The 25,421-nt window shown below is 42.7% G+C and overlaps 1 protein-coding gene across 1 annotated transcript in view; it reads left to right on the forward strand.

The window, feature by feature from the left end:
• DHX33 (DEAH-box helicase 33) overlaps nt 1–16,882 on the forward strand; it is a 29,469-nt gene extending 12,587 nt beyond the window's left edge. The window contains exons 8-12 of the mRNA XM_075852861.1: nt 4,336–4,424; nt 4,764–4,891; nt 9,074–9,277; nt 9,584–9,670; nt 12,356–16,882. Of these exons, the coding sequence (XP_075708976.1) occupies nt 4,336–4,424; nt 4,764–4,891; nt 9,074–9,277; nt 9,584–9,670; nt 12,356–12,664 (817 nt within the window). The 3' untranslated portion in view covers nt 12,665–16,882. The remainder of the gene's footprint in view (nt 1–4,335; nt 4,425–4,763; nt 4,892–9,073; nt 9,278–9,583; nt 9,671–12,355) is intronic.
• The last annotated feature ends 8,539 nt before the right edge of the window (nt 16,883–25,421 follow it).

Genomic DNA, 25,421 nt, shown 5'->3' on the forward strand with positions numbered 1-25,421 from the left:
GTCGGACGAGCGAGGACACATCGGCACCAGAGGCTGATGCTGCTGCAGAATCAACTGTAGCCTCTGGTGCCGATGTGGCCGACACGATGCAGGACCTGGGGCAGGAAGTGAGTGACGTTACAGATCTGCACTGCCAGAAGCTGGGCGTTCTGAAGAGAAGTGGATGATACTTCTCGTCAGAACGCCCAGCTAGTAAAAGTAGTAAAAACGCCCCGATGTACGCACATAATACACGCCCACTTGGACTTTTGCAAGCCTCATTTGCATAAATACAAAAATGGTCATAACTTGGCCAAAAACGCTCGTTTTTTAAAAATAAAAACGTTACTGTAATCTACATTGCAGCGCCTATCTGCTGCAATAGCAGATTTGGGTTGCAAAATCTGGTGACAGAGCCTCTTTAAGGCATTTTTACCAAAATAAAAATAGATTTCAATTAAACAATAATGTATTTGTACCAAAACATGGTACCTACATAAAGTACAACCAGGTCGTACAAAAAAAAGAAAGTTATGAGCGTCAAGATTCCATTCGGGAAATATAAAAAAAAATTTTGTCCTCAAGGGGTTAAAAACAAGATTTTTATAATTATCACTTATGTTTACACTGGGGGATATCAAATATAGAAAACTGGGACTCAATCCTGACAACGAAGCCTAAACTGCCCAGCACTTTTTTTTCATAAGCAATAATTCTTACACAAATGTACGCTTTTGAATGGATTTTTTTTTTAAACGAAGTCAATGTTTTTAGGCTCTTTTCTATTTTATACTTTTCACAATACATCTTCTGTGTAACCTGTATACATAGGCGCTGTATCGTTCTCTCTGAGCCAATCTGACGGCTCATTCCAAGAGCTATAACTTTTTTTTTTTTTTTTTTTGTCGACATAGCTGTATAAGGTCTTGTTTTTTGCGGGACAAGCTGTATTTTTAATAGCACCATTTTGGGGTACATAGAATTTATTGATTAGCTTTTCTTAACTTTTTTTGGGGGGGGGGAATAGAAAAAAAAAAGGAAACAATTTTGGCACACTTTTTTTGCGTCCTAAATGTACACCGTTTTTAGGAGCGTGGCCTGACTGAGCATGTAGTGGGACTCACATTTCAGAGCTCCTGCAAGAAATCGTGATAAGTATCCGAATATTTTGCCCGAGGTGATTAAAGTTACCCACATGAACCGATATTTAGCTTCTGATCACTTACCGTCAGACCAGACGACAGCCGCAAGTGTGCAGATATGACGAGAAGCAAGGCGAGATTCTCACAAAATGGCTCCGCGGATGTATATCTGTATTTGTTGTACAACCTTTGGAGCCGCTGGTAGTCACGATAGCTGCCAGGTTGGAGCGGTTTGCACGCACTTCTGATGCACAGCATCCGACAGCAAATTTGGACTTGCCTATGTCAGACTGTGGCGCCTCAGATGAGGAGATGGCGGATGCTGAGTCTTCCCGCCCTGCTGAAAAAACCCAATGGTATAACGTGGGAGGAGACGCTCCCTGCTCAGCAGCCGACTGCAGGTGATAAACCCACACTCCAAGAAGTTTTTTCGGCTATCACTTATTTTAAAGTGACCCTATCCACCATGAATATGAAGGTGGGTGCCATGAAGGAGGATATGGCCATCATCAGACATGATATGCAGAAAGTTAACGAGCGGATTGGAAAAGTGCAGGGCCCGGTCACGGTCTGGGTGGATCAAATGTTAACTACTGTGAGGGAATCTAAAAAGTTGTCTCAAGATATTGTGGCCTTGTTTAACAAAACAGATGACCTAGAAAACAGGTTACATCGTAACAATGTTAGGCTTGTCTGAATACCGGTAAAATCGGAAGGCTCTAACTGCACGGAGTATGTGGAGAAATGGCTGCGCACTTCTTTTGGGGACGACACCTTCACCCCGTTATTTGCTATTGAACGGGCTTATCGGGTACCTACCCGCCCTTTACCACCATGGCCTATATTGGCTAAATTACTGCACTATAGAGATCATGATCTAATTCTTAGAAAAGCGCGGGATCTTCAGGATCTGTCCATAAATGGCAGGAAATTCTCCATCTTCCCGGCTTACTCAGCAGAGGTTCAGCGTAAAAGAGCACGTTTTCAAGATGTCAAACGACTGAGAAACTTGCAGGTGCTATATTCCAAGTTGTACCCAGCCAAACTGCGTGTTGCTGCCTTGGGAGGAACTCATTTCTTCAACAATCCAAAAATGGCACTCCAGTGGCTTGATGGTCACAAAAGGCAACTACGAGCACTGGTGACCTGAACTATACTCCACACTATTTCTAAATCTTCAGTTACAGGCAGATAATGTAGGGGAAAGAGCTATTTTCTCAATAGATGCTGCCAAAGCGTTTGATAGCGTGGAATGGCAGTATCTTTGGTGCACCTTGGAGGCTATGGGATTCAGATCTTCCTTTTATCTCATGGATTAAAGTCCAGTATTCTAGCCCTAAAGCTTGGATGCGGGCGAATGGAGGATTGTCTGCTCAATTCACTCTTGAACGGGGAACTAGACAGGGCTGTCCATTGTCACCCCTATTGTTTGCCATCGCAGTGGAGCCACTGGCAGCGACTATACGTTTGTCTAATGATATTAAGGGATTCTCATCTGGATCTTGGCAGGAAAAAATGCCACTGCATGCTGAGGACATACTGCTCTTTTTGGGAGATGTCGGCCAATCGATAGCAGCAATATCCCTTATTGAACATTTCGGTACACTGCCGGTTTTAAAATAAATTTGGATAAATAAAACTTGCTCCCTGTTGATCCACTGCACACTCCTCTGAGGATTCACGGCAAACCCATATTGTGCGTGCAAAAATTAAAGTATCTAGGGATAGAGGTTTCAGCATCTCCACTAGATTATATATATCCCTTCATTTACAAACTCTTCTGGTCAAATTCAAAATGAAAATAACAGCATGGTGTAAGCTATATCTGTCAGTTGTGGGGCGGGCTCACCTCATCAAAATGATTCTAATGCCACAGTTGTATGTTTTGCATAATTCACCTGTTTGGATTCCTTTACATCATTCTTATCATGTTAATGCCCTATTCTGGGACTTAATATGGCGAAAGGGTCATCCTAGACTTAAATTAGAAATATTACAGCGACCAAAACATGATGGCGGATTGGCCATACCTAAGCCTTGGTTATATTTCCTTGCAGCCCAATGTCAACACTTCAAAGGTTTGGAGGGAAAATATACCAAATGGTTCCGATGCCGCGATCTTGCAGCTGCAATATGGTTCATATGTATTGTTATCTGTTTTGGAGGCAGGAAAATCTTTTGCTTTTGAGCAAAAATATGCCAACCTATAACTTAATAAATAAGGTTTGTGAAAAAGCAAGGTCAGTTAGAGCTATAGGAGCGTGTACGGCTTATACACCTATCTGGGGTACACAGTAAAAGCATTTTTTTTTTTTTTTTTTTTTTTAATTATTTGTTTTTGTGTCTACATTTGAAGAGCCATAATTTTTTTTTTATTTTTTTTTTATTTTTGTTTTTTTTCCACTAATGCAGTTGTATGAGGGCTTTTTTTGCAGGGCGACTTGTAGTTTTCATTGGTACCATTTTGGAGTAGATTCGACTTTGATCTCCTTTTTTCACAGAAAAGAGCAATTTTTGCATTGTTTTTATTTTTTACGGCGTTCACCGTGCGGGTTAAATAATGTAATAACTTTATTGTTGGGGTCGTTACGGACGCGGCGATACGAAATGTGTGTAACTTTTTAACTTTTTTTTTTTGTGTGTGTTTTTAATAATAAGTCCGATCGCTTTTATAATACATTGCAATACTTTTGTATTGCAGTGCATTAGTGTCTGTCCGGCCCCTCGGCTGCCATAGAAACCACTGACACCCTGCGATCTTACGCAGGGTGCCGGTGGGGTGAGAGTGAGCTCCCTCCCTCTCTCCAAAACCACTCCTATGCGGTGCTCTCTATTGAGCGCCGTATCTGAGGGGTTAAAGTGGCGCGATCGATACTGATATCTATGTCGCCCGTTCGAGCAGGGCTGCTCCCAGCCCTCCGCTACCGCTGGTAGCTGAGAGCAGGGAGATTGAATGGCTCCCTGCTTTGTTTATTCCGATGCAGCAGCGTGAAAAGGCGTGTGCATCGGAATAAAGCCCACTAGTGGCCTCCGTGAAAAGGCATATTGGCGGTCACTAACTGGTTAAAATAAGAAGTTATGTTGCCATTGTACTAGATTAAACTCCTTCAAAATGTAGCTATTGGATATTATACATAAATGCCTGTCTTAAAAACAATAAAAATGCTACTGGGGAAAAAAAAGTTTTAATTGTTTTTAAAAATGTTTTATGCAGGTGTAATTTGGCCAGTGTGGTGCTGCAGCTTCTTGTCTTGAGAGTTCCTAACATCCTCACCTTTGACTTTGTATCGAAACCTTCACCAGGTATGGGCTTATACAAGAAGGAGTTTTATTCAAGAAGGGCTAATGTAACAGCACTGTATGGCCCACATTTATTTAAAAGTGGCATAATTTTGGCCAAAGTCTAATTGAAAGCTGTGTTTCCCGGCACCTTAATATTGAAGTCCCAGGATAGCCATCAATATTTGTTCGATAGCGGTCTGACTCTCAGAACACCTGAGGAAATTCTCCTGATATTCCTCGTGCCACACTAAGGAGGAATTGCATCAAATTTATAAAAAAAAAATCTGGTAATGTCTATACAATTCGAAGTGTTGTGTATGTATTAAAACAAAATCATATGATGCAACTGTTTGTCTTCAGAATCCATTCGGTCTGCCATTGATCAGTTGCATCTGCTTGGTGCAGTGGAAAGAAAAGAGGATCAGATCATTCTTACACTACTTGGGAAGAAGATGGCTGCTTTTCCTTTGGAGCCTAAGTTTTCAAAGGTAACTCTTTGCTTCCCAAAGAGAATTTTACTTCAAACCTTGTATTGAATTTATAAAAAGTGCTGTCACAAGAAGAATCTACAAAATGCCTTAAACTGGAAACAAATGCCTCATAATTTGTTAAGTGGTTTCTCCTGGGTATGTTAATGCCATATACGTAAACTGATGTTTGGGCACACTGTAGGGCTCAGAAGGGAGGGAGCACCATTTGGATTTTGGAATGCAGATTTGCTTGGTAGTAGCTTTGTTTAGGGTTTTACTGGCATTTCAATTTATAAGATGTGGGGCAAATGTAAGCTGTGCTGAGTACATAAGGGTATAATAAGGTGGTATACTAAAATTAATAATCCATAGATGTGTGGTACACTTTGGTGTCCAAACATACCCCTTTTGGAACACGCTCCTCATCTTTTTGTGTTGTCATATGCTAACTTTTATTAGTCCTCCCAGGGGACTTGAACCAGTGATCGTTGGATCGCTTCCACGATATACTGCAACACTAATGTATGGCAGTATATTGTTATTCTGACATGCTCCTATTAAGCCCTGCCTCTGGCAGGGCTAAATAGGAGTACAAAGATGGCAGGCCTGGGGGCTTAATAAAGGTTGAATTGCGGGTTGGCCGATGGAACATCCAAGGGGGGCTGCCCCCTGTTTCTAATAGCTTAGACTCCGCGGTTGCTCTTGACCTCGGCATCTAAGGGGTTAAACTAGTGGGACCCGATCACTACACTGAAGTGTCTGCTTTAACATACAGCTGACACACTTGTTCTATAGCTCCATACTACCCCACCCGACCTCCGCCGTATTCGGTCCCTTTTAAATGTATTAAAGGGGTTTGCCCATCAGGGACATTTAGGGCACGTCCACAGGGTATGCCATAAATGTCAGCTAAATGTCCCACCTCTGGGACCCCACTTATCTGACATTTAGGGCATATCCTGTGGATATACCATAAATATCCCTGATGGGCAAACCCCTTTAATGGTGACATCGGTTACAATATTAAATTCCCCAGCATAAATAGCACGACCCAACACATCACAAATAGAATTGTATGTCCTCTTTCCATTTTGGGCTTCGTTTAACCCAGTAACATTTAACCCCTCAACGTATTATCACGTACGTGTACGTGATAAGCGTTATAGGGAAGTATGAAGCGCGCTCATGGACAGAGCGCACTCCATACGATGTGGGTGTCAGCTGTGTTTTACAACTGACAACCGGAACTAATGGCCGGGAACAGCGATCGCACTGTTCCATGCCGTTTAAGCCCTCAAAGGCTGCGGTTAATTGTGACCGCAGCATCTGAAGCGTTGAAAAGAGGGAGGCAATCGGGGCGTGCAGATGGTTGTCATGGCAGCCCAGGGGCCTAATGAGGGCCACTTTTGTCTGCCTCTGTTAAGCTGTGTCTCTGGCCCAGCTTAACAGAAGCCTGTGAAAAGGACAATATACTGCAATACGTTAGTATTGCACCAGGTATCTAATGATTGTTGGTTCATGTCCCCCAGGGGAACTTATAAAATGTGTAAAAAAAAAAAAAAGTTTAATAATGTTATTGGTAGTGAAAAAAAAATTGAACCGTTCCAAACAAAAAGATTCTAATTTTCCCTCTAAAGTAATGTAAAAAAATAAACAAAATGGGTATCAATGCGTCCGTAAAAGTCTGAACTACTACAATTTGGCGTGATTTAACTTGCACGATGGAAGCCGTAAAAAAATAAAAATGTAAACTGCCAAAATCGCTGTTTTTTGGTCGCCTTAACAGAAGTGGTCAGGAGAATGAATACACATCACGTCCTGGCTGGAGGTAATGTATATTCATTGTCATGACACATGAGTAGCGCTATACTATGTTTATGTGACTGCACATAGCGATATTGCTATCTGCAGTGTAAATGAATGGAGAGAAGTGTATGACGCTGATTGGTCACTGATTGGTCAGCGTCATACACTCCTCTGTACAACGCCCACTTGGTCATATAGTAAAACACGCCCAGTTGTCCATTGAGAAACTCATTAGCATAAAGCTAATATAGGTCATAACCATCAAAAATTATAGTTTTTCTAAATAAGAAACACTGCTGTAATCTACATTACAGCGCCGATCACATCATGTACAATATAGGCCACTTACAATGTGGTGACAGAGCCTCTTTAATCAAGCGTTTGACGGCATGTAAAATGCATCAAAAAATAAGTTAAATACACGCCGTGTGAACCTGTCAACTGAAAAGTCATTCACCACAGGATCTTCCCTCTTGACTTTCATCATTCTAAGGGTATGTGCGCACACAAACTCAAAAACTTCTGAAAATACAGAGCTGTTTTCAAGGGAAAACCGCTCCTGATTTTCAGCCATTTTTTAATCAGTCGCGATTTTCGTGGCGTTTTTAACGGCTGTTTTTCTATAGAGTCTATGAAAAACGTCTGAAGAAGTGACATGCACTTCTTTTTCGCGCCCGTTTTTTTACGTGCCCGTTTTGAAAAACGGCCAAGTAAAAAAGTGAATCGTCGACACACATTTAGCAGCAGTTCACAGGTGTTGCAGCCTTTTCTCCCATTCAATTCAAAGGGAGAACAAGGCTGCAGTTGGACCCCAACCCATCAGCTGTTGATGGCCTATCCTGAGGATAGGCCATCAATTTTTAGTGGCTGGAAAACCCCTTTAATCTCCTTTACCCGTCCATAGATACTATTTTTCACCCCAGCTGTGTTACGTGTTGGTGTTTCCAGAGAGTATTCCACAATCCCTTTTAGGGATGTACGATGCATCGAAACTTCGATACTGTTTTGATACTGTGCATCCCCAAACGGTTCGATACCGTTATTTCATGTATTTCGATACTTAGCTGTGCGGCCGCTCAGCTCAGTATTGTAACACATGACTGTATGAGAGCGGGGCTGCGGCTGTGTAACACAGCCATTGCCACACTCCTGAGTCCTGAAAACAAGTGCGTGCTGTCAGCATGAGGTGATGTGGCCAGCGCTGCACTAATGAGCGGCGGTACTGAAAACAGAACATGGCGGGCACACTACAAAACACCCCCATGTTCTGTCTTCAGTGCCTAAACCGCCGCTCATTAGTGCAGTGCCGGCCGCATCTCCTCATGCTGACCGCGCACGCACTTCCTGTCAGGAGCGGGGCAATGACTGTATTACACAGCTGCAGCCCCGCTGCGGAGATCAGAGAACCATCTCATCTCCGTCGTTATTCCCGTGAATGCTGCGATCACAGCGGACTGCAGCATTCAGGGGAAAATGAGAAGCGGGGATGCCCCTTGGATCGCGTCACAGGGAATTCCTGTGACACGATTCAGGGACATACCATATATGGGCAGACAGCCCAGGGTCCATTGAAGGCCCCCGGGGCTGTCCTACCATATTTCCTGTTGTTAGGGCATACTGAGGTATGTCCTAACAACTGCCTGTGCACTATACGTACACAGGCTAATGTACAGGCATATATCTGATATATGCCAGTACATTAAAGTTTAAAACATAAAGTAAAAACATAAAGTAATGTTAAATTTAAAAAAAATACACATACACTTTTTTTACAATAAACATTAAAATAAGTCTCAATACATAAAATATACACATTCAGTATTGGCGCGGCCGTAATAACCTGCACAACAATTTTTTTGCATCATTTATGATGTGTACGCTGTAAAAAAATAAAATAAAAACGTCTTTCTATCACTTATTGTGGGGCACAAGGTGTGATGAATTTAACCTCCATGTGCCTCACAGTAATAGTCATTAACCCCATCACGTACCTCACACACATTAACCCATTATGACTGAGAAACATGATGGGGTTAATTACTATTAATGTGAGGTACATTCAAAATTCATCACACCAGGCACCTCACATCAGATAATGGAAGAACTTTTTTTTTTATTACTGTTGGCAAAGTATCGAATTGGTATCGAGATCGCAATACTAAACGAAGTATCGGTATCGAAGTCCAAATTCTGGTATCGTGACATCCCTAATCCCTTTAGTGTCAGCCCCTTGGTCTTGGACTTTTTTTCTTAAAAATTGCAGAACTTGAGAATAACTTCCTTTTACTTTGTTCCCTTAGTCAGATTTATTTTGTTTGTTTTATCTTGCGACGTGTAAAATATGAATTTCACTAGGCATCAACATTATTTTATTTATATTTTTTTTCCTCGCAGACCATCATAATTTCCTCTAAATTTCACTGTACAGAGGAGATCTTGACTATTGTAGCACTATTGTCCGTGGACAGTGTTCTTCATAATCCACCTGCTAAACGGGATGAAGTGCAGGCAGCACGCAAGAAGTTCATTTCTAGTGAGGGCGACCATATTACCTTACTCAACGTCTACCGAGCATTCAAAAGCCTGGGTAAAAATAAGGCAAGTTCTACTGATCGATTGATAATATTGAATTTGTCAAAATAGTTGAAACATATCATGAACCAAATGCTTTATTTATTCTGGCAGCACAGAGTATGTGGCGTTTCTATGTAATATAAGGTCATAAGAAAGATAACATTAGATTACACATACTAAGCTACAGTTAAGAAATGTAAAGCCTTGTTCAAGCAATCGCCCACGTTTACTAAGCCTGACATATCTAAGGTAAACTTTGGCAATAAAGTGTTCATTTTCACTCCGTTAACGCATTAACCATTAGATCTAACATGGTTTGTTCTGTTGCAGGAGTGGTGCAGGGAGAATTTTATTAATGGCAGAAATATGATGCTGGTTTCAGAGGTTCGCGCTCAGCTCCGAGACATTTGTTTAAAGGTATTAAAAATTCATTTTGCAACTTCTCTTAAAACGCCTATGTTATGAGACACCGGTACTTTAACCCTCTCACTGCCACAGACGTATGTAATACATGATAACCCCTAGAATATAAGGGCTAAAGCTTAGATCTTGATATCCTATTAAATCCCAGAATCTAAGCTTTAAAATGATACCAGGCAAAGCTTTAAAGGGAACCTGTCACTAGCATTTCACCTATTGAACTTTACTTCTCCCTCACTAGTTGCTGCTATAAAAAGTTCATTGCCGTTATCCCCTTTCCTAAACTCCTCCTCCGACTGTAAATAACGGTCTGCAAACGTTTCGCGCCTTTTATCGTAATAATCCGGTGTCCCTTTGTGTGCACACACCAAAGGAGGACATCAATGCACAAGCGCGGGATGTTGTGTGCTGGGGGAAGGCGAGGAGCTGTCAATCAAAAGTAAGAATGTGAGGTAAACTCGGAAAGACTTGAGGAATGAAGATTTGACTCTTTTCAAAACGAAGATTTGACTCTTTTCAAATGAAGATCTGACTCTTTTCTGCTCATTAGCATACGGTGTGGGAACACTAAAAAGCTAAATACTAAAGCTACAGAGCCGACTAAGAAGATAATTATAGGTTATATAGAAATGATTTTTCACCCACTACCACCAGGTATAGTCGGTTTAATAGGTGAAATGCTGGTGACAGGTTCCCTTTAAGTGCAATATTCCAGGTGCAGCACTTTTTTTTAAGGTAGGGAGCGAGTTGAAAAGTTTTACTTCCTGGTTTTGTGTCTCTGTACGGTGGGGGGGAAGCTGCAAGTGACAGCAGGAAGAAAAATCACTTTGTTACTGTCATCTCTCCCCCTGTACAGCCTCCAGTGACCCCAGGGAGGAAATACAGGAACTTTTACATCTTATTTACAAGTTATCACCCCCACTTACTAGAGTTGGAGTGAAAAGATAAGCAGTTGCTCATCTAATCAGACCTTTTGCCATCTCTGTGAATCTGATGTTTACCAGCATCTGAGTTGCAGAGATTATTGGTCTTTTCCATTCTGGTTATCATGTAGACAAAGGCATAAGTGGCATTCATGAACCTGACCCTTCAAGAATTTTATTTTTTGGAGGTGTTGTACATCTCAGGCTTTGCTTGGGTCAGACTTTAAAGAGGCTCTGTCACCAGATTTATAAACCCCTATCTCCTATTGCAGCAGATCGGCGCTGCAATGTAGATAACAGTAACGTTTTTGTTTTTTTCAAAAACGAGCATTTTTGGCCAAGTTATGACCATTTTTATATTTATGCAAATGAGCCTTTAAGTACAACTGGGAGTGTTTAAAGTTATGTCCAAGTGGGCGTGTATTGTGTGCGTACATCTGGGCGTTTTTACTTGTTTTACTAGCTGGGCGTTGTGAATAGAAGTGTATGATGCTGACGAATCGGCATCATCCACTTCTCTTCGTTACCACCCAGCTTCTGGCAGTTCAGACACACAGCGTGTCCTCGCTCATCCGACGCGATGAAGTTCCTGTGGGAGGAAGTGAGTGACGTCACAGCGTGATCTCTCGAGGACACATCTGTGTGTCTGTGCACTGCCAGAAGCTGGGTGGTAACAAAGAGAAGTGGATGATGCTGATTCGTCTGCATCATACACTTCCATTCACAACGCCCAGCTAGTAAAACAATTAAAAACGCCCAGATGTACACACACAATACACGCCCACTTGGACATAACTTTAAACACGCCCAGTTGTACTTAAGAAAGGCTCATTTGCATAAATATAAAAATGATCATAACTTGGCCAAAAATGCTCGTTTTTGAAAGAAAAAAACGTTACTGTAATCTATATTGTAGCGCCGATCTGCTGCAATAGGAGATAGGGGTTTGAAAATCTGGTGACAGAGCCTCTTTAAGCCACACATGAGTTTTCATGCATTTTTGCACAACTTTATGCTTTGATGTAAAATTGCATGAAGGTGCCCTTGAGTGTAAAGTGCTGGGTGGCGTACAATGTGTGTCTGCTTTCATGAAACATATGTGAGTTAATATGATTTTATTTTAATTGTATAATTCAAGTTTAATTTTGGGAACATAAAGTGTGAAAATTGTCACATCAGCAAAAGGGTTAAACAAGGGCAACCCATAAAGGTTTAAGTTGGAGGATATGAAGACCTCCATTTATGCAGCTTCCAGAACCAAATTTACAGGTCTCTACAACGTGCCTGGCATCCTGCTTGAAAGAGACATTTGTGAAGAGTGTTGTCAGGAGAGCCATCTGTCAGCTCCTCTCTGCCGATCAACATTATTGACTGGTGAGCTGTGCACAATGCTTTGCCAAAATGTATTCTTTTTTTACCTGGCAGTTCTGGGAGCTGTGTAGTAGAAGCGCTTGTCATCCACTAGTGCAATCCTTTTTGGCCTTCTCGTAAATGTTCCTCTTTAGGTTATATATTTATATGTGACAGATTTGTTGCAGAAATTGATGTGACTGTTCCATTCATCTGAATAGAGTTTGCAAAAATCCATGTGCTTGCCACCAAAACAAACCCATTCAGAGGAACGGAACCAATTTTTAGTCGCAGAAATCTCTGCAACAAATCTGCTGCATGTGAATTGACTTTTAAAGTGTCTGGCTCATGACATTGTGCAACAATGCACATTGCCTGTGTATTAATTTTGTTTTTATTTCTATAACAGATGTCCATTCCAATAGAGTCATCAAGAACAGATACACGCAATATTCGACAGTGCTTAGCTCATGGCCAGTTCATGAATGCAGCAGAGCTGCAACTAGATGGAACGTACACCACTGTTGAGACGCACCAACCTGTTTCTATACACCCCTCTTCCATTCTTTTCCACTGCAAGCCAGCCTGTGTTATTTACAATGAACTTCTTCACACTTCTAAGTGCTATATGAGGGACTTGTGTGTGGTGGATGCTGACTGGCTGTTTGAGGCAGCGCCAGAATATTTTAGGAGGAAATTAAAATCTGCAAAGAACTGAGAAGCAATTCTAAAGCATTTACTCTAAAGTAGAATTTTGCTACGTTGGTTGATTGTTACTTAAGGCCCCATTCACATGACCAAAGTTTTCATCCGTGATTACGGATGAAATTGCGGAACCCATTCATTTCTATTGGCTACTGATACCTTTCCGTATATTTGCGGATGTGTGCCCGTGCCGTAGAAATGATCCGCAAAATATAGAATATTTCCTATTCTTGTCCGCAATTGCGGCACGGACTCGCCCATATGTTATGGGCGCTTCTGCAAATGCAAACTGCTACGGATGTGTATACATATCCGTCAGATCCGTATTTGCGTATAGTAAAAACCCTTATGGTCATGTGCATGAGGCCTTATTCTGTACCTATTCCTACAGGAATTGAACACCTTTATGTGGACAAGTGTGTTATAAAATTATTCTTTTTTTTTTTTTTATATTCAGAAGGGTTATCTTTCAACTGTTATGTTAGTCTTTATGTTTATGCTTGTTGAACATTGCCTACATTAGAAAACTATTATTTCTATGTTTCAAAGCTATGCAGCAAAACTGTTGAGCATTTTACACCTAAGATAATAGAAATTTAATGTTGAGTAACTTTGCATCAATTTACGGTACAATTCATGTAGGTTGAGTTTTAAAATCCCCACCCACATGTAGTGGAAAAATTGAGTGTGGAATGGAGGGCATGCTAAAGATTTTCTAATCCGCAACATGTAAATTCTCTTGTGAATTTGTCACTGACTTTCTCGGTGGATTTCACCCTCTGCAATTCACATAGTGAAATTTATGTCAAAATCTGCAAGCAACTCATTCAAATTTCATTGCAGATTTGCTGTGAAATCTACGGTGGAAATAGTCTGTAAGTCCACACGCTGCAGTCTGTGATGCATTTGAATTTCTGCCAGTCACTTGAGGCTTCATTGATGGATAACTAGCTGAAAACCCACTAACCGCTTATCTCAGAGTCTTTACTGTACAAACCTCTCCTGCATTGCAATCTGGGAGATGCATTTATCTCCTACAATGCAAACAGAAGGACCTCAGTCTCTAGAGATGCTGAACAAGCAGGGGGGCTTCTGAGAAGAAGAAAACCGGATTGAAAATCATACATGAGACAAGATTGTAACTAGATGTCCATAAGCAAAAAATTTACTTGTTATATTGAGATGTACACTGTAAAATAATTTAAAAGTGAAGCTATACACTAGAGGGGTTGTCCCAAAGTAATTACTGGCATCTCACTAAGATATGTTACCAACGTCCAATTTGTCAGGCCCGACCAATGTGACTCCTGCCTATAACTAGAACGAAGTGACCGCAATGTTAGGAAAGCGTTACTACGTCATCTAGGTGCCTGTATTTTGAGACACGTGGAATACACGTAGCCTTAAGGCTAGGGCTACACGGCGACTTTGGACGCGACCCATGTCAAGCAACTAAAGATCGTTGCGTGGCGTTGCGACCCGCGGTTTGCTGCGACCGCAACACGACAGTCACAAGAAATCTGAACCTGCTGAATTTTTTGTGACTATTGTCACGGTCGCAGGAACCCGCGGGTCACAAAGCGGCCACACTTTCATTACCTGCGATTCAGACAGGGCGATACAGCAATCTTTGGCCACGCGGCCAAAGTCGTCTTGTATTCCTAGCCTTATTCATAGATCAAATGTGCTCTATGGTGGTAATGACTAACACGTGAAATTAATCTTTCAACTAATTAACATGGTGTAGACACTGCACTGATTCTTCAATTTAATATTCTGCTCTTGGTGACCTGTTCCTTAAATTGTCCTCCGCCTTGGAAATAACCGTCCCTTCACCTTTTTACGGATGCATTTGCTAATATCTGCAGTTTACATGGAGACTTGCCAGTCTTGATCACAAAAAAACCCTAGGGAAACCCTGTATTCTCTCGATGGGATATAATCCCCAAATTTTGTTTTATTTTTGTTATAAAAGTATACACCTCTCACAGCGATAATCTGTCTGTGTGCCTAAGGCAAGAGAAAACAATTTTAGATTTTTTTTAGATTGTCTCTGTAAATATTTTAATGTTTGAGTCAATTTCTCTGAAACATTTCTACGTTTATTTAAAGGAACCGTCCAGGAAAAGCTGATACAGTGTTATGCCTAGGTCCTGGCCTTAAAGTGGTAGTCTGGTTTTAGTAAATGTTTTTTTTCTATATGATTGTTATCGTATACTATTTTCCAATACACTATCTGTATTCCTCATGGTTTTCAATATCTCTGCTTGTTGTCATTTAGTAGGAACATTTATTGTTTACTTCCAGTAGATAAAATTCTGTCCATGGTCATGGGATGGACACACAGGTGCACGGCTCGTTACGGTATGTGTATCAGAGTTTCGCCTTCTAATGAGCGGGGCAGCTGTGTGTCCCATCACATGACCATGGACAGCATTTTATCCACTGGAAGTAAACAATAAATGATCCCACTACATGACAACAAGCAGAGATCTTCAAAACCGTGAGGAATTCACACAGATCGTGTATTGGAGAATTGTGCAACATTTATTTGCGCAAACACTAATTTGGTGAAAGTGGACAACCCCTTTAATGGCTGTGCTTATCTTCTATCTGGTGATGGGTGGTGCATGACTTCTATTTGTAATGTCCTTTGAATATCTGAGGGAATGGTGCATGTTCTCAGCCCCTTAATGCTCTGCACTAGGCATAACAAAGAGTATTTATTTTTTTCTTCCTTGAGTGCTCCATTAAAGATCTCCATTGTAGAAGCTGAAGGCTGAATTAGGGGACTGGGGATTGCTGAAACTCAATCTTTGGGTAGAGTGAAGTTTCGATCTATTTTTCCTATAAGCTTTTGACCTTAATCATGCTATTTATCCATGAGACTGCTAGATTAACGGGCATACCCGTTCGTGCCATTAGCCTTTACAAACTGCCGATTAATATAAAGTCTGTGCTGCATGGCATGCTGTAGTAGAAAATATATATTTATGAAGTTGTGAGTAGGCAATACATCATAGCATGTTTTTAAGGCAGATGTGTCCCCTAGGTAAGGGCAGCATGTTACAGGGACAGGTTGTTGTGACGTTCGGCTAATAGGAGTGATCAAGAATACACAGGGCTCATAGTTACGATCCCAGATTATTTATGATGGGATAGATTCGTCTGCCCCCCCCTCCTCTAGGCAATAATTGGCAGCTGGCTCCTGGATTACATCGGACATGTAACTGAGTCCGGTGTATTTACGGCAGAATTTTTTTTTTTCTTTGCGCTGTTTTGTCTAATAAGGAAACAGACTTGTCCCTGTAATATGCTGCTCTTACCTAGGGAAGAATATTAAGGTGACACATCCGTTTTAAAATCAAGTATTACACGTTGAGATCATATAATGTCTTTTCCACATTCTTCAGTATCCATAAAGTTTAAAGGCCTGCCATGTAAGGGTCCACATTGCAGAAGCAGGTATTGTATACTGCCACCCTTTTAAATTGGCATACTTTTACTACTGTGGCAACACAAAAAACTATTTTTTAAGAAGTGTTTGTAAAGTGAGAATGTGTGCCTTTTAATGACTAAGCCGATCGTTTTAACAAAAGTTGCTCAGGGATGTGTACCACAAACCTCGTTGGTCTCATAAACTAAGGAGTCTCATTTTGTAGGTTTCCATTGATGTCAGAGAAGGGATGGCTGCTGGTGCCAGGTTGCCTCTCCATGAGAAACCAGGGCCTGTGCATTCTCGACATTAGCTGCTGTATCCTCACTGATGTGACTCTTGGTATTTGTGGTATTTTAATGGCTAGTAATAAGGTTTATGCCAAGCTTGTTACAGTTGGGCACTGAAGATTTTGTAGTATGTCTGGATGCACTTTTATTTTTTGAGAAAGTAGATTGATGCAGCAAGGGACTTGTTTCCATTATGTTCCATTGATATCAATAAGCATCAACTGCAGCATAGATTTTAGTCTGCAGTTTATTTAATTTGTATAAAAATGACTATATATAATATAACTCAAAGGTTGACACTTATGACACACTGCTAAATGTACTAGATAAGTACTAAACGTATCAATTCAATACAGTATGTTCTAAAATAATTTGACTACAACAGATAATGAAAGCACAATAATAATTTTGATTGTAATATGTTTGGAAGAAAACATTTGTATTGGTAAAACATTTTGATCATTAGTGTGTATTTCACCCAAATAAAAAACAAACAGGCTCTGTTCACATCTGTGTCGTGAATTCTATTGTAATAACTTACAACGGGGTCTGTTGGGTTACGCTAAATTGTCCGTCATTTTGATGGGAAAATAGTGCTTCATACAACGCTATTCTTCCCCTCAAATTTGACAGAATCTTCGACAAGAATCTCCGAATAGACATTCTAAAACAGATGTAAGCATAGACTACATAGAATTCTTTAGTGGTGAAAGGTGTTTACAGGACCACATTGAGCAGTAACAATTGCAGCAGAACACTACAGGATTTCAACCCGTTATGTAATATGTTGGAGGTCACGTCTAACATTGGAGATTTCTGCACAGCATGCATCTTTTACCTTAGAGATGAGGGCCTTGAGGTCACTTTTATTGGGAAGCTACATAATAAACTGACTCCAACCAGTGGGAGCTGGAGGGGTGCAGAGTCAAGAGTCTTTTTGTGTCAGAGTAACTGGGCTGTCCAATGGTTGCCACGATCAGCAAATGAGGACAAGAAGAGGGTAGCACCAATGTTACCCTATTTCTCAGGCCACATGAGGAAGGCAGCTCTAGCAATCTGATATGAAGCCTGCTGTTTTGAAGGCAAAGGGTGGTCACACCAAATTTTGATTTCGATATCTGTACACAGGGCCGCCATCAGGAATTTCAGGGCCCCCTACAGCTAAATTTTTTGGGCCCCCCTACCGTGGCACCGCCTGTTAACGGTACTCCGTCCAGCACTATATCATGGTACCCAGGGCGGCCATCAGGGGGGGTATTAGGGGTACTGATGTGAGAGGCCCGGCCAAACCTAATTGAAAGGGGGGCCCGGCAAACTGCCGCGACTTGCCTTTGGTAGAAAAAAACCAGGCCCCTGCAATGGGGCCCGTTTTTTTCACCAAAAGAATGTTGTGAGCTGCGGGCCCCCCTTTCAATTAGGTTTGGCCGGGCCTCTCACATCAGCACCCATAATACCCCCCCTGATGGCGGCCCTGGGTAGCATGGGGGTCGTCATGGGGCCGTCAAACACCGCCGCCCGTGCGACCGATCGCGCGCACCCGCAAACTCCTGCGCATGGGCACCCGCGACCGCCTGGAACCGCGCACCGAATTTTGAGGCAGATATTGACCTGCCCACACTATCTTGCCGCGTTTTTTGCCCGCGGCGATTGATGACAGCAGACAAAAAAACGCAGGGAAAAATGCATTTTCTGCCTCCCATTGATTTCGATGGGAGGTCAGAGGCAGAACCGCGGCAAGAAAGGACGTGCTGCTTTTTCTTTTTTCCGCGACTGGCTCCCATTGATTTCAGATTAAATCAATGGGAGGCGGTTTTGGAAGTTTTTTGGTGCTGATTCTGACGCAGTGTCCGAGTCAATATCAAGGCCCAAAAACTCTGTGAACTGGGCCTTATTGTTAGGGCTTATTCAGACGAACGTGTAATACGTCCGTGCAACGCGCGTGATTTTCACACGGACCTATGTTACTCTATGGGGCCATGCAGACTGTCAGTGATTTTCACGCAGCGTGTGTCCGTGTGTCCGCTGCGTAAAACTCACGACATGTCCTATATTTGTGCATTGTTCGCGCATCACGCACCCATTGAAGTCAATGGGTGGGTGAAAATCACGCCCAGCACTTCCGCAGCAGTATAAACTATGAATGAAAACAGAAAAGCACCACGTGCTACAAACATACAAACAGAGTGTCATAATGATGGCGCGAAAATCACGCAGCCGCGCATCATACGCTGCTGACACACGGAGCTGTTATGGACCTTTTGCATGCGCAAAACGCCATGTTTTTGCGCGCGCAAATAGCACGCGCTCGTGTGAATCCGGCCTTAGGGTAGGAACACACTAGGCATGAACACTGCGGATTTTATGCAACACATTTTATTGTGGAAAATCCGCAGCGTATCACAGTCGCAGCAGAGTGGATGAGATATGAACAAATCTCATCCACACTCTGCAAAAAAAATTGACCTGCAGTGTGGCTTTTGGCTTTTTAAGCCGCAGCATGTCAATGTATTCTGTGGGATCGCTGCTCCTCTGTTGTGGAAATGCTGCGGTTCTGCCGCAAAAATCACACATGAGAAAAAATAAAAAGGCACTTTTTTAAATTTATAAAAAAGTTTAGACTTGCCCCGGCCGTAGTCCTGGTGACGCGATCCTCTAGTCTTAGCGCAGCTCAGCCTTCTGTCATGACGTTTCATCCCATGTGACTGCTGCAGCGGTCACATGGTCTACAGCGTCATCCCAGGAGGCGGGGCTACGTTCAGAAGAGAGAGATGCGTCACCAGGACTACGGCCGGGGGAAGTCTAAACTTTTTTTTCCCTGCAGGATTCCCGCAGCGGACACGCCTCACGAAACCTGCACCACTACTTGGTGCGGTTTTGCTTGCAGAATTCCCTGCGGCTACCGGGGCGGATAAGCTGTGTAGTTTTACTCAGCATATCCGCCTAGTGTGTCCCTTATGATGTCGCTCCTGGAGCTGCTGCCGGTCTCTAAATAGGCAGTTGGTCCAGTAGAATTTGGAATTATTTTTTTTTGTGAACCAGCTTAAAAAAATACAAAACTTTTGTGTTAGGGCCTGTTCACATCACTGTTCGCTTCCGCTCCGGGGTTCCATCTGAGGTTTCCGTCGGGTGAACCCCGCAACGGAAAGTGAAAGTGACAGCACAGCTTCCGTCACAATTAGCGCAGTCGACTGCACTATTGATTCCGTCCGAAAACCAGCCGGAATGGTGACGAACGGAAACCATTAGCGATGTTTCCGTCACCATTGAGATCAATGGTGACTGAAACGGAAGCTGTGCTATCACTTTCACTTTCCGTTGCGGTGTTCACCCGACAGAAACCTCAGATGGAACCCCGGAGCGGAAGCGAACGGTGATGTGAACAGGCCCTAACACAAAAGTTTTGTATTTTTTTAAGCTGGTTCACAAAAAAAAATAATTCCAAATTCTACTGGACCAACTGCCTATTTAGAGACCGGCAGCAGCTCCAGGAGCTGCGCTAAGAATAGAAGATCGCGTCACCAGGACTACGGCCGGGGTAAGTATAAACTTTTTTATCAATTTAAAAAAGTGCCTTTTTTTTTTCTCTTTTGTGATTTTTGCGGCAGAACCGCAACATTTCCGCACCAGACGAGTGGCGATTCTGCAGCATAAATTGACATGCTGCGGCCTAAAAAGCCACACTGCAGGTCAATTTTTTTTGCAGCGTGTGGATGAGATTTGTTCAAATCTCATCCACTCGGCTGTGACTGTGATACGCTGCGGATTTTCCACAATAAAATGTGTTGCATAAAATCCGCAGTGTTCATGCCTAGTGTGTTCCTACCCTAAGGCCGGATTTACACAAGCGTGTGATTTTTGCGTGCGCAAAAAACGTGGCGTTTTGCGCATGCAAAAGGTCCATAACAGCTCCGTGTGTCAGCAGCGTATGATGCGTGGCTGCGTGATTTTCGCGCAGCCGCCATCATTATGACACTCTGTTTGTATGTTTGTTGCACGTGGTGCTTTTCTGTTTTCATTCATAGTTTATACTGCTGGGAAGTGCTGGGCGTGACTTTCACGCACCCATTGACTTCAGTGGGTGCGTGATGCGCGAACAATGCACAAATATTGGACATGTCGTGAGTTTTACGCAGCGGACACACGGACACACGCTGCGTGAAAATCACTGACAGTCTGCACGGCCCCATAGACTAACATAGGTCCGTGCGAGGCGCGTGAAAATCACACACGTTGCACGGACGTATTACACGTTCGTCTGAATAAGCCCTAACAATAAGGCCCAGTTCACAGAGTTTTTGGGCCTTGATATTGACTCGGACACTGCGTCAGAATCAGCACCAAAAAACTTCCAAAACCGCCTCCCATTGATTTAATCTGAAATCAATGGGAGCCAGTCGCGGAAAAAAGAAAAAGCAGCACGTCCTTTCTTGCCGCGGTTCCGCCTCTGACCTCCCATCGAAATCAATGGGAGGCAGAAAATGCATTTTTCGCTGCGTTTTTTGTCTGCTGTCCTCAATCGCCGAGGGCAAAAAACGCAGCAAAAAACGCGGCAAGATAGTGTGGGCAGGTCAAAATCTGCCTCAAAATTCTTTAAGGAATTTTGAGGCAGATTTTTTTGGCCTGCAAAAATACTCTGTGTGAACAGGGCCATACATAAACAGCACTTTCAGACACTTTACTCACTGTGTCAGAAGAGCTGCTCCCTCTCCAGTCCTCGTCAGGCGATGTCTTCGGTCCAGATGTCGTCCTTCACCTCCAGGCTCCAGAAAATTGCGGGGATCGAAGAACTCCTGCCGTCGCGCAAGAACTGGACTCCTCCCCCTCTCCTTACGCAGCTACGCTCTGGAGGAGGAGAAGGAGGCGGAGGCGGAGTCGGACGAGGAGGCGCTGGACGGGGAGGCCGAGGAGGCGGAGGAGGAGGACGAGGAGTCGGAGGCGGGCCAGCAGGTAATTAGACTGTGCGCCGCTGTTCTTCCCAGTTGATTGGTCGCTGTACTTTTGGTGCGTGCGCACCGCATCCCTCTCGGCGGCGGGCACGAGCGGGTTGCTTTCCAGCCTTCCCCAGGTCGTTCGCGCGTGAGCGCGCGTTTGCGGTAACGAGCGCGCCGGCGCGCGCTTGCGGTCGTTCGCGCGCGCGGTCGCGCGCGGTGTTTCGCGGCAGTGTTAGATGAGAGGGGGGCCCGCAGCTCACAGCGGTGTTTGATGAGAGGGGGGCCCGCAGCTCACGACATTGCTTTGGTGAAAAGAACAGGCCCCATTGCAGGGGCCTGTTTTTTTCTAACAAAGGCAAGTCGCGGCAGTTGCCGGGCCCCCCTTTCAATTAAGTTTGGCCGGGCCCCCTACAGTAGTACCCCTAATACCCCCCTGATGGCGGCCCTGTCTGTACATTCACATTGTATTTTGTTACTAAAAAAACGTAACATTTCTATTTATGAAAGCTATATTACTTTGCAGCATTTTTACACCACTGCCTAAAACTTTTGCACGATTTTGGAGCAGGGCAAGACCAATGTATTGGGGCTACTCCCCCTGATGTTATAAGATCTTAGCAATGCCCTTGGCAGCCAGTCCTGCATCGATGGATCACTTAGAAGACCAAGCAATGCAGCTCAAAGCTGCGGCCATTGACTATGTAGAGAATTTGGGAGGGGGGCCCTAGAAGGACTTTTTCACCAGTGCCCATGAGCCTGGAGCCCCTGGTGCTCACCCTAAAAAGCTCCTGTGAGAGGGATAAATAGTTATATCCACATGGGTGACGAAACTACACTGTATTTATTCCATCTTATGGAGTGCTGCGATCTGTTCTTTTAGTGTATTTATGCCAGTTATCTGGTGCAAATATATATAAAAATATGGTGTTCAGACTCTGCAGTCAACATGATATTAAAGGGTTTGGCAACTTTATAGAAAATAATAATTCTCTTGATATCATACACCCGCTGTGCAAATGAAGGCCCCCGGCTGCCTATGTCGGTGCTGTGTAAATAATGGAAGGTTGCGGTCTCCGCGTCGATATGATGTAAGCTATCAAGGTAATTATACTTAAAATAGTATAAATCTTTATTATGGATCAAAAATTGAATAGAATATAAAGGAAAACGACAAGCCAATGATAAACAAAGTCTCTAGGAAAGTACAAAAATCATCCTACATACATATGAGGAGTGCACAACCGAAATTGGAGACGGTCGCCACCCGCACATCCGTACAACACAAAACACAAAAAAGTTGGTCAGCACATCCTAGCAAAAAAACATAAAAAAAACTGCAGGTGCGTGTACGCTGTGACTGCAAACATTACATGTAAAAAGAAAAAAACATTGCATTAGCTCTCTGCAAACCCTATGACTACCTAATGGTTAAAATTGAGTGAGACCACCTCCCCCGACAAGGTGACCTCTTATAAGTGGGTCCCTACCCTAAAACGTACACATCTCTTCTGGGCAGAATGTATAAGCCTGCAGAATATACTCGGGTTTGGTCGTGCGACCTCCCATTCTGCCGAAGGGTGCTTTAACCCCTGAATGACCGCCTATACGTGTTTTAACGGTGGCTCTTAAGGGTACTTATTACAAAGCGCGGTCTTTTACACGGCAGCGCTTTGGCATAAGATATCGACCCGGGGAGGCGCTTAAACTCCGTGCACTCAGCTTTGGAGGTAGCTGAGGACTTGAAGCACTGACCGAGGACCGTTTTGTCTGGTCCCCGGTACATAAAACAGCGGCGGTTAGTTCGCTCTGCCCTCTCAATATATTCTGTGAAAGGAGAGAGAAATAGTAAAAATAAGGGCCAGCGCTCCATATCACCCCCGATCAAACCCCCCCCCCCCCCCTTCCCATCTGTGATAAGCAAAATGGCGCCGGCATGCGCAGTTTGCATTTTGCCAATGCTGCCTATGGCTGCATATGGCAAATAGTAACCGTCAGGGACTAATCTCAGTGGTCCCTTCTCACATGGTGATCTATGTCAGTACATTTACAAAATACAGCCAGGACATGGGCTGTGTCTTCCTCTCCCCTCACTGTAGTTGATCTGTGAGAAGAGAAAGAGAGACACTATAACCAAATCCTGAGCTGTATAAAGTGAAATGAACTGGAAAAAACACACAAAATCTTTCTGTGCCCCTGGTCATTACAAAAACTTGAGGGATGCTGTCCTCAAGTTTTTGTACTAATCGTCCGTCCGGAAGAGATCTCTGGACATGGAAATTGCATCCCTTTGAATGATATTCCGATCAAGTGAGTGCTGTGGATAACTTGTTTACTATTAAATATGTGCCCTGATCATGTCTGCACACCAACTGTTTTGGGAATCCCACCCTGTTTTTGCGGGCTGTCCCGCAGGCCCCAGTATTTGGAGGGATTTAAAAAAGGGGACACTGCTGTAACAATTATCTGTGTAGACGTGGTACCCTTGGTGCTACAAATTTTATAGAATTTTTAAATAGTAATGACTTTGGGTTTTCTTTTACTCATTTTTTTCCCCATCCATCATTGAATTTTTAGACCTTGTCATTAGAGAGTTGAAGGGTGACTGTATGAAAGCTGCAGAGCTTAGTCAGGATGATTGCATTCTTCCTATCACACAAACTCCAAACACAATTTTATCACATCTTTTAATATAGGTAATAAATTTATTGGAAAGGCGCTTATGAAACATTGGCATATTCTTAAAAGTGATCCTCATCTTAAAGGGTAACTAAACGTTCGACAAACTTCTGACATGCCAGAAGTTTTTGATTGGTGTGGTCCGAGCACTGAGACCTCCGCTAATCGCTAAAAACAAAGCAACAGAAGCGCTTGTGTCAGCGCTCAGCTGCTTAGTTTCTGTTTGGCTTTTCCCGGAAATCTATGTATCGGAGTACGGGCTCAATAGAAAGTCTATGAGCCCGTACTCCGATACATCGGCCTTCCGGAAAAAGCCGAACAGAAATGAAGCAACTCGGCGCTCACACGAGCACTTCTGCCACTTCGTTTTAGCGATTGGTGGGGGTCTCAGTGCTCGGACTCCCACCAATCCAAACTTCTGCCATGTCACTATGACTATTGTCAAACGTTTAGTTACCTTTTAAGGATGTTCCCCTTAGTTTACCACAAATTACCTTTAGAAGGTCCCAAACGCAGAGAAACCTATTCGCTCCCAGTAGACTTCATGAAATAAAACCCAAAACACTGAAAAGGTACCCCATGTTCAATGGTTCTTATCGATGTGATCACTCTAGATGTCTGTGCTGCTCCAACATTTCTCATAGAAACATATAAATGTTTAAACTTTCCTGAATTGCAGCAGTGACTATGTCATCTATCTACTCGAATGCCCGTGCCATCTACAATACATTGGAAGAACTATTCATTCATTATGATGCAGAATAAATAAACACCGCTCCAATACCAACATCGGCTTCCAAAAACAGTGTCTCATGCCATTGCGCCGCTGTCCACAACTGCAGTTTTGCAGACATGTGCATTACTCCTATTGAACAAATTTCTGCTAATACACCTAATAGATGTGAGAGTAACAATTTTTGGATATACAAAATGGTGTGTTTACATCCTAATGACATTGCTGAAACTGCAGTAGATTAGTTATTTATTTAATTTTTTTTAATACAATTTTATCTCCAAATCATACATTTTGTATGAATAATTAATGTTTTACTTATTTTATATAATTCCTTTACAGATGTACTCCCTATGCCTCTTTATCATTATTTTTTTTAATCACAAACTGATACAAATATTCCTATTCTTTCATACTTCATAATTTTTTATATAATCTTCAGATAAAATGGCTCATTGCTAAATGCCATACAAGCACTCTCTGGAAAATTGTCCGTTAAGGCCTTTTATTGTACATCCACTTCTATTAATATTTTAACCTTTTGGTTTCTTTTCTTTTATTTATAGTATTATAATTGTATCCATGTTTCAGATGCCTTTATTTATTTTCATTTTCTGTAATATCTTTCAAATACAGAATTTACCATTGTCTATTTAATCTTTGCAATTGCCTGTAATATTGATTTTCACTACCATATCTACACA

This window comes from Rhinoderma darwinii, chromosome 2, assembly GCF_050947455.1.
Source record: "Rhinoderma darwinii isolate aRhiDar2 chromosome 2, aRhiDar2.hap1, whole genome shotgun sequence".
NCBI classification, from domain to species: Eukaryota; Metazoa; Chordata; class Amphibia; order Anura; family Rhinodermatidae; genus Rhinoderma; species Rhinoderma darwinii.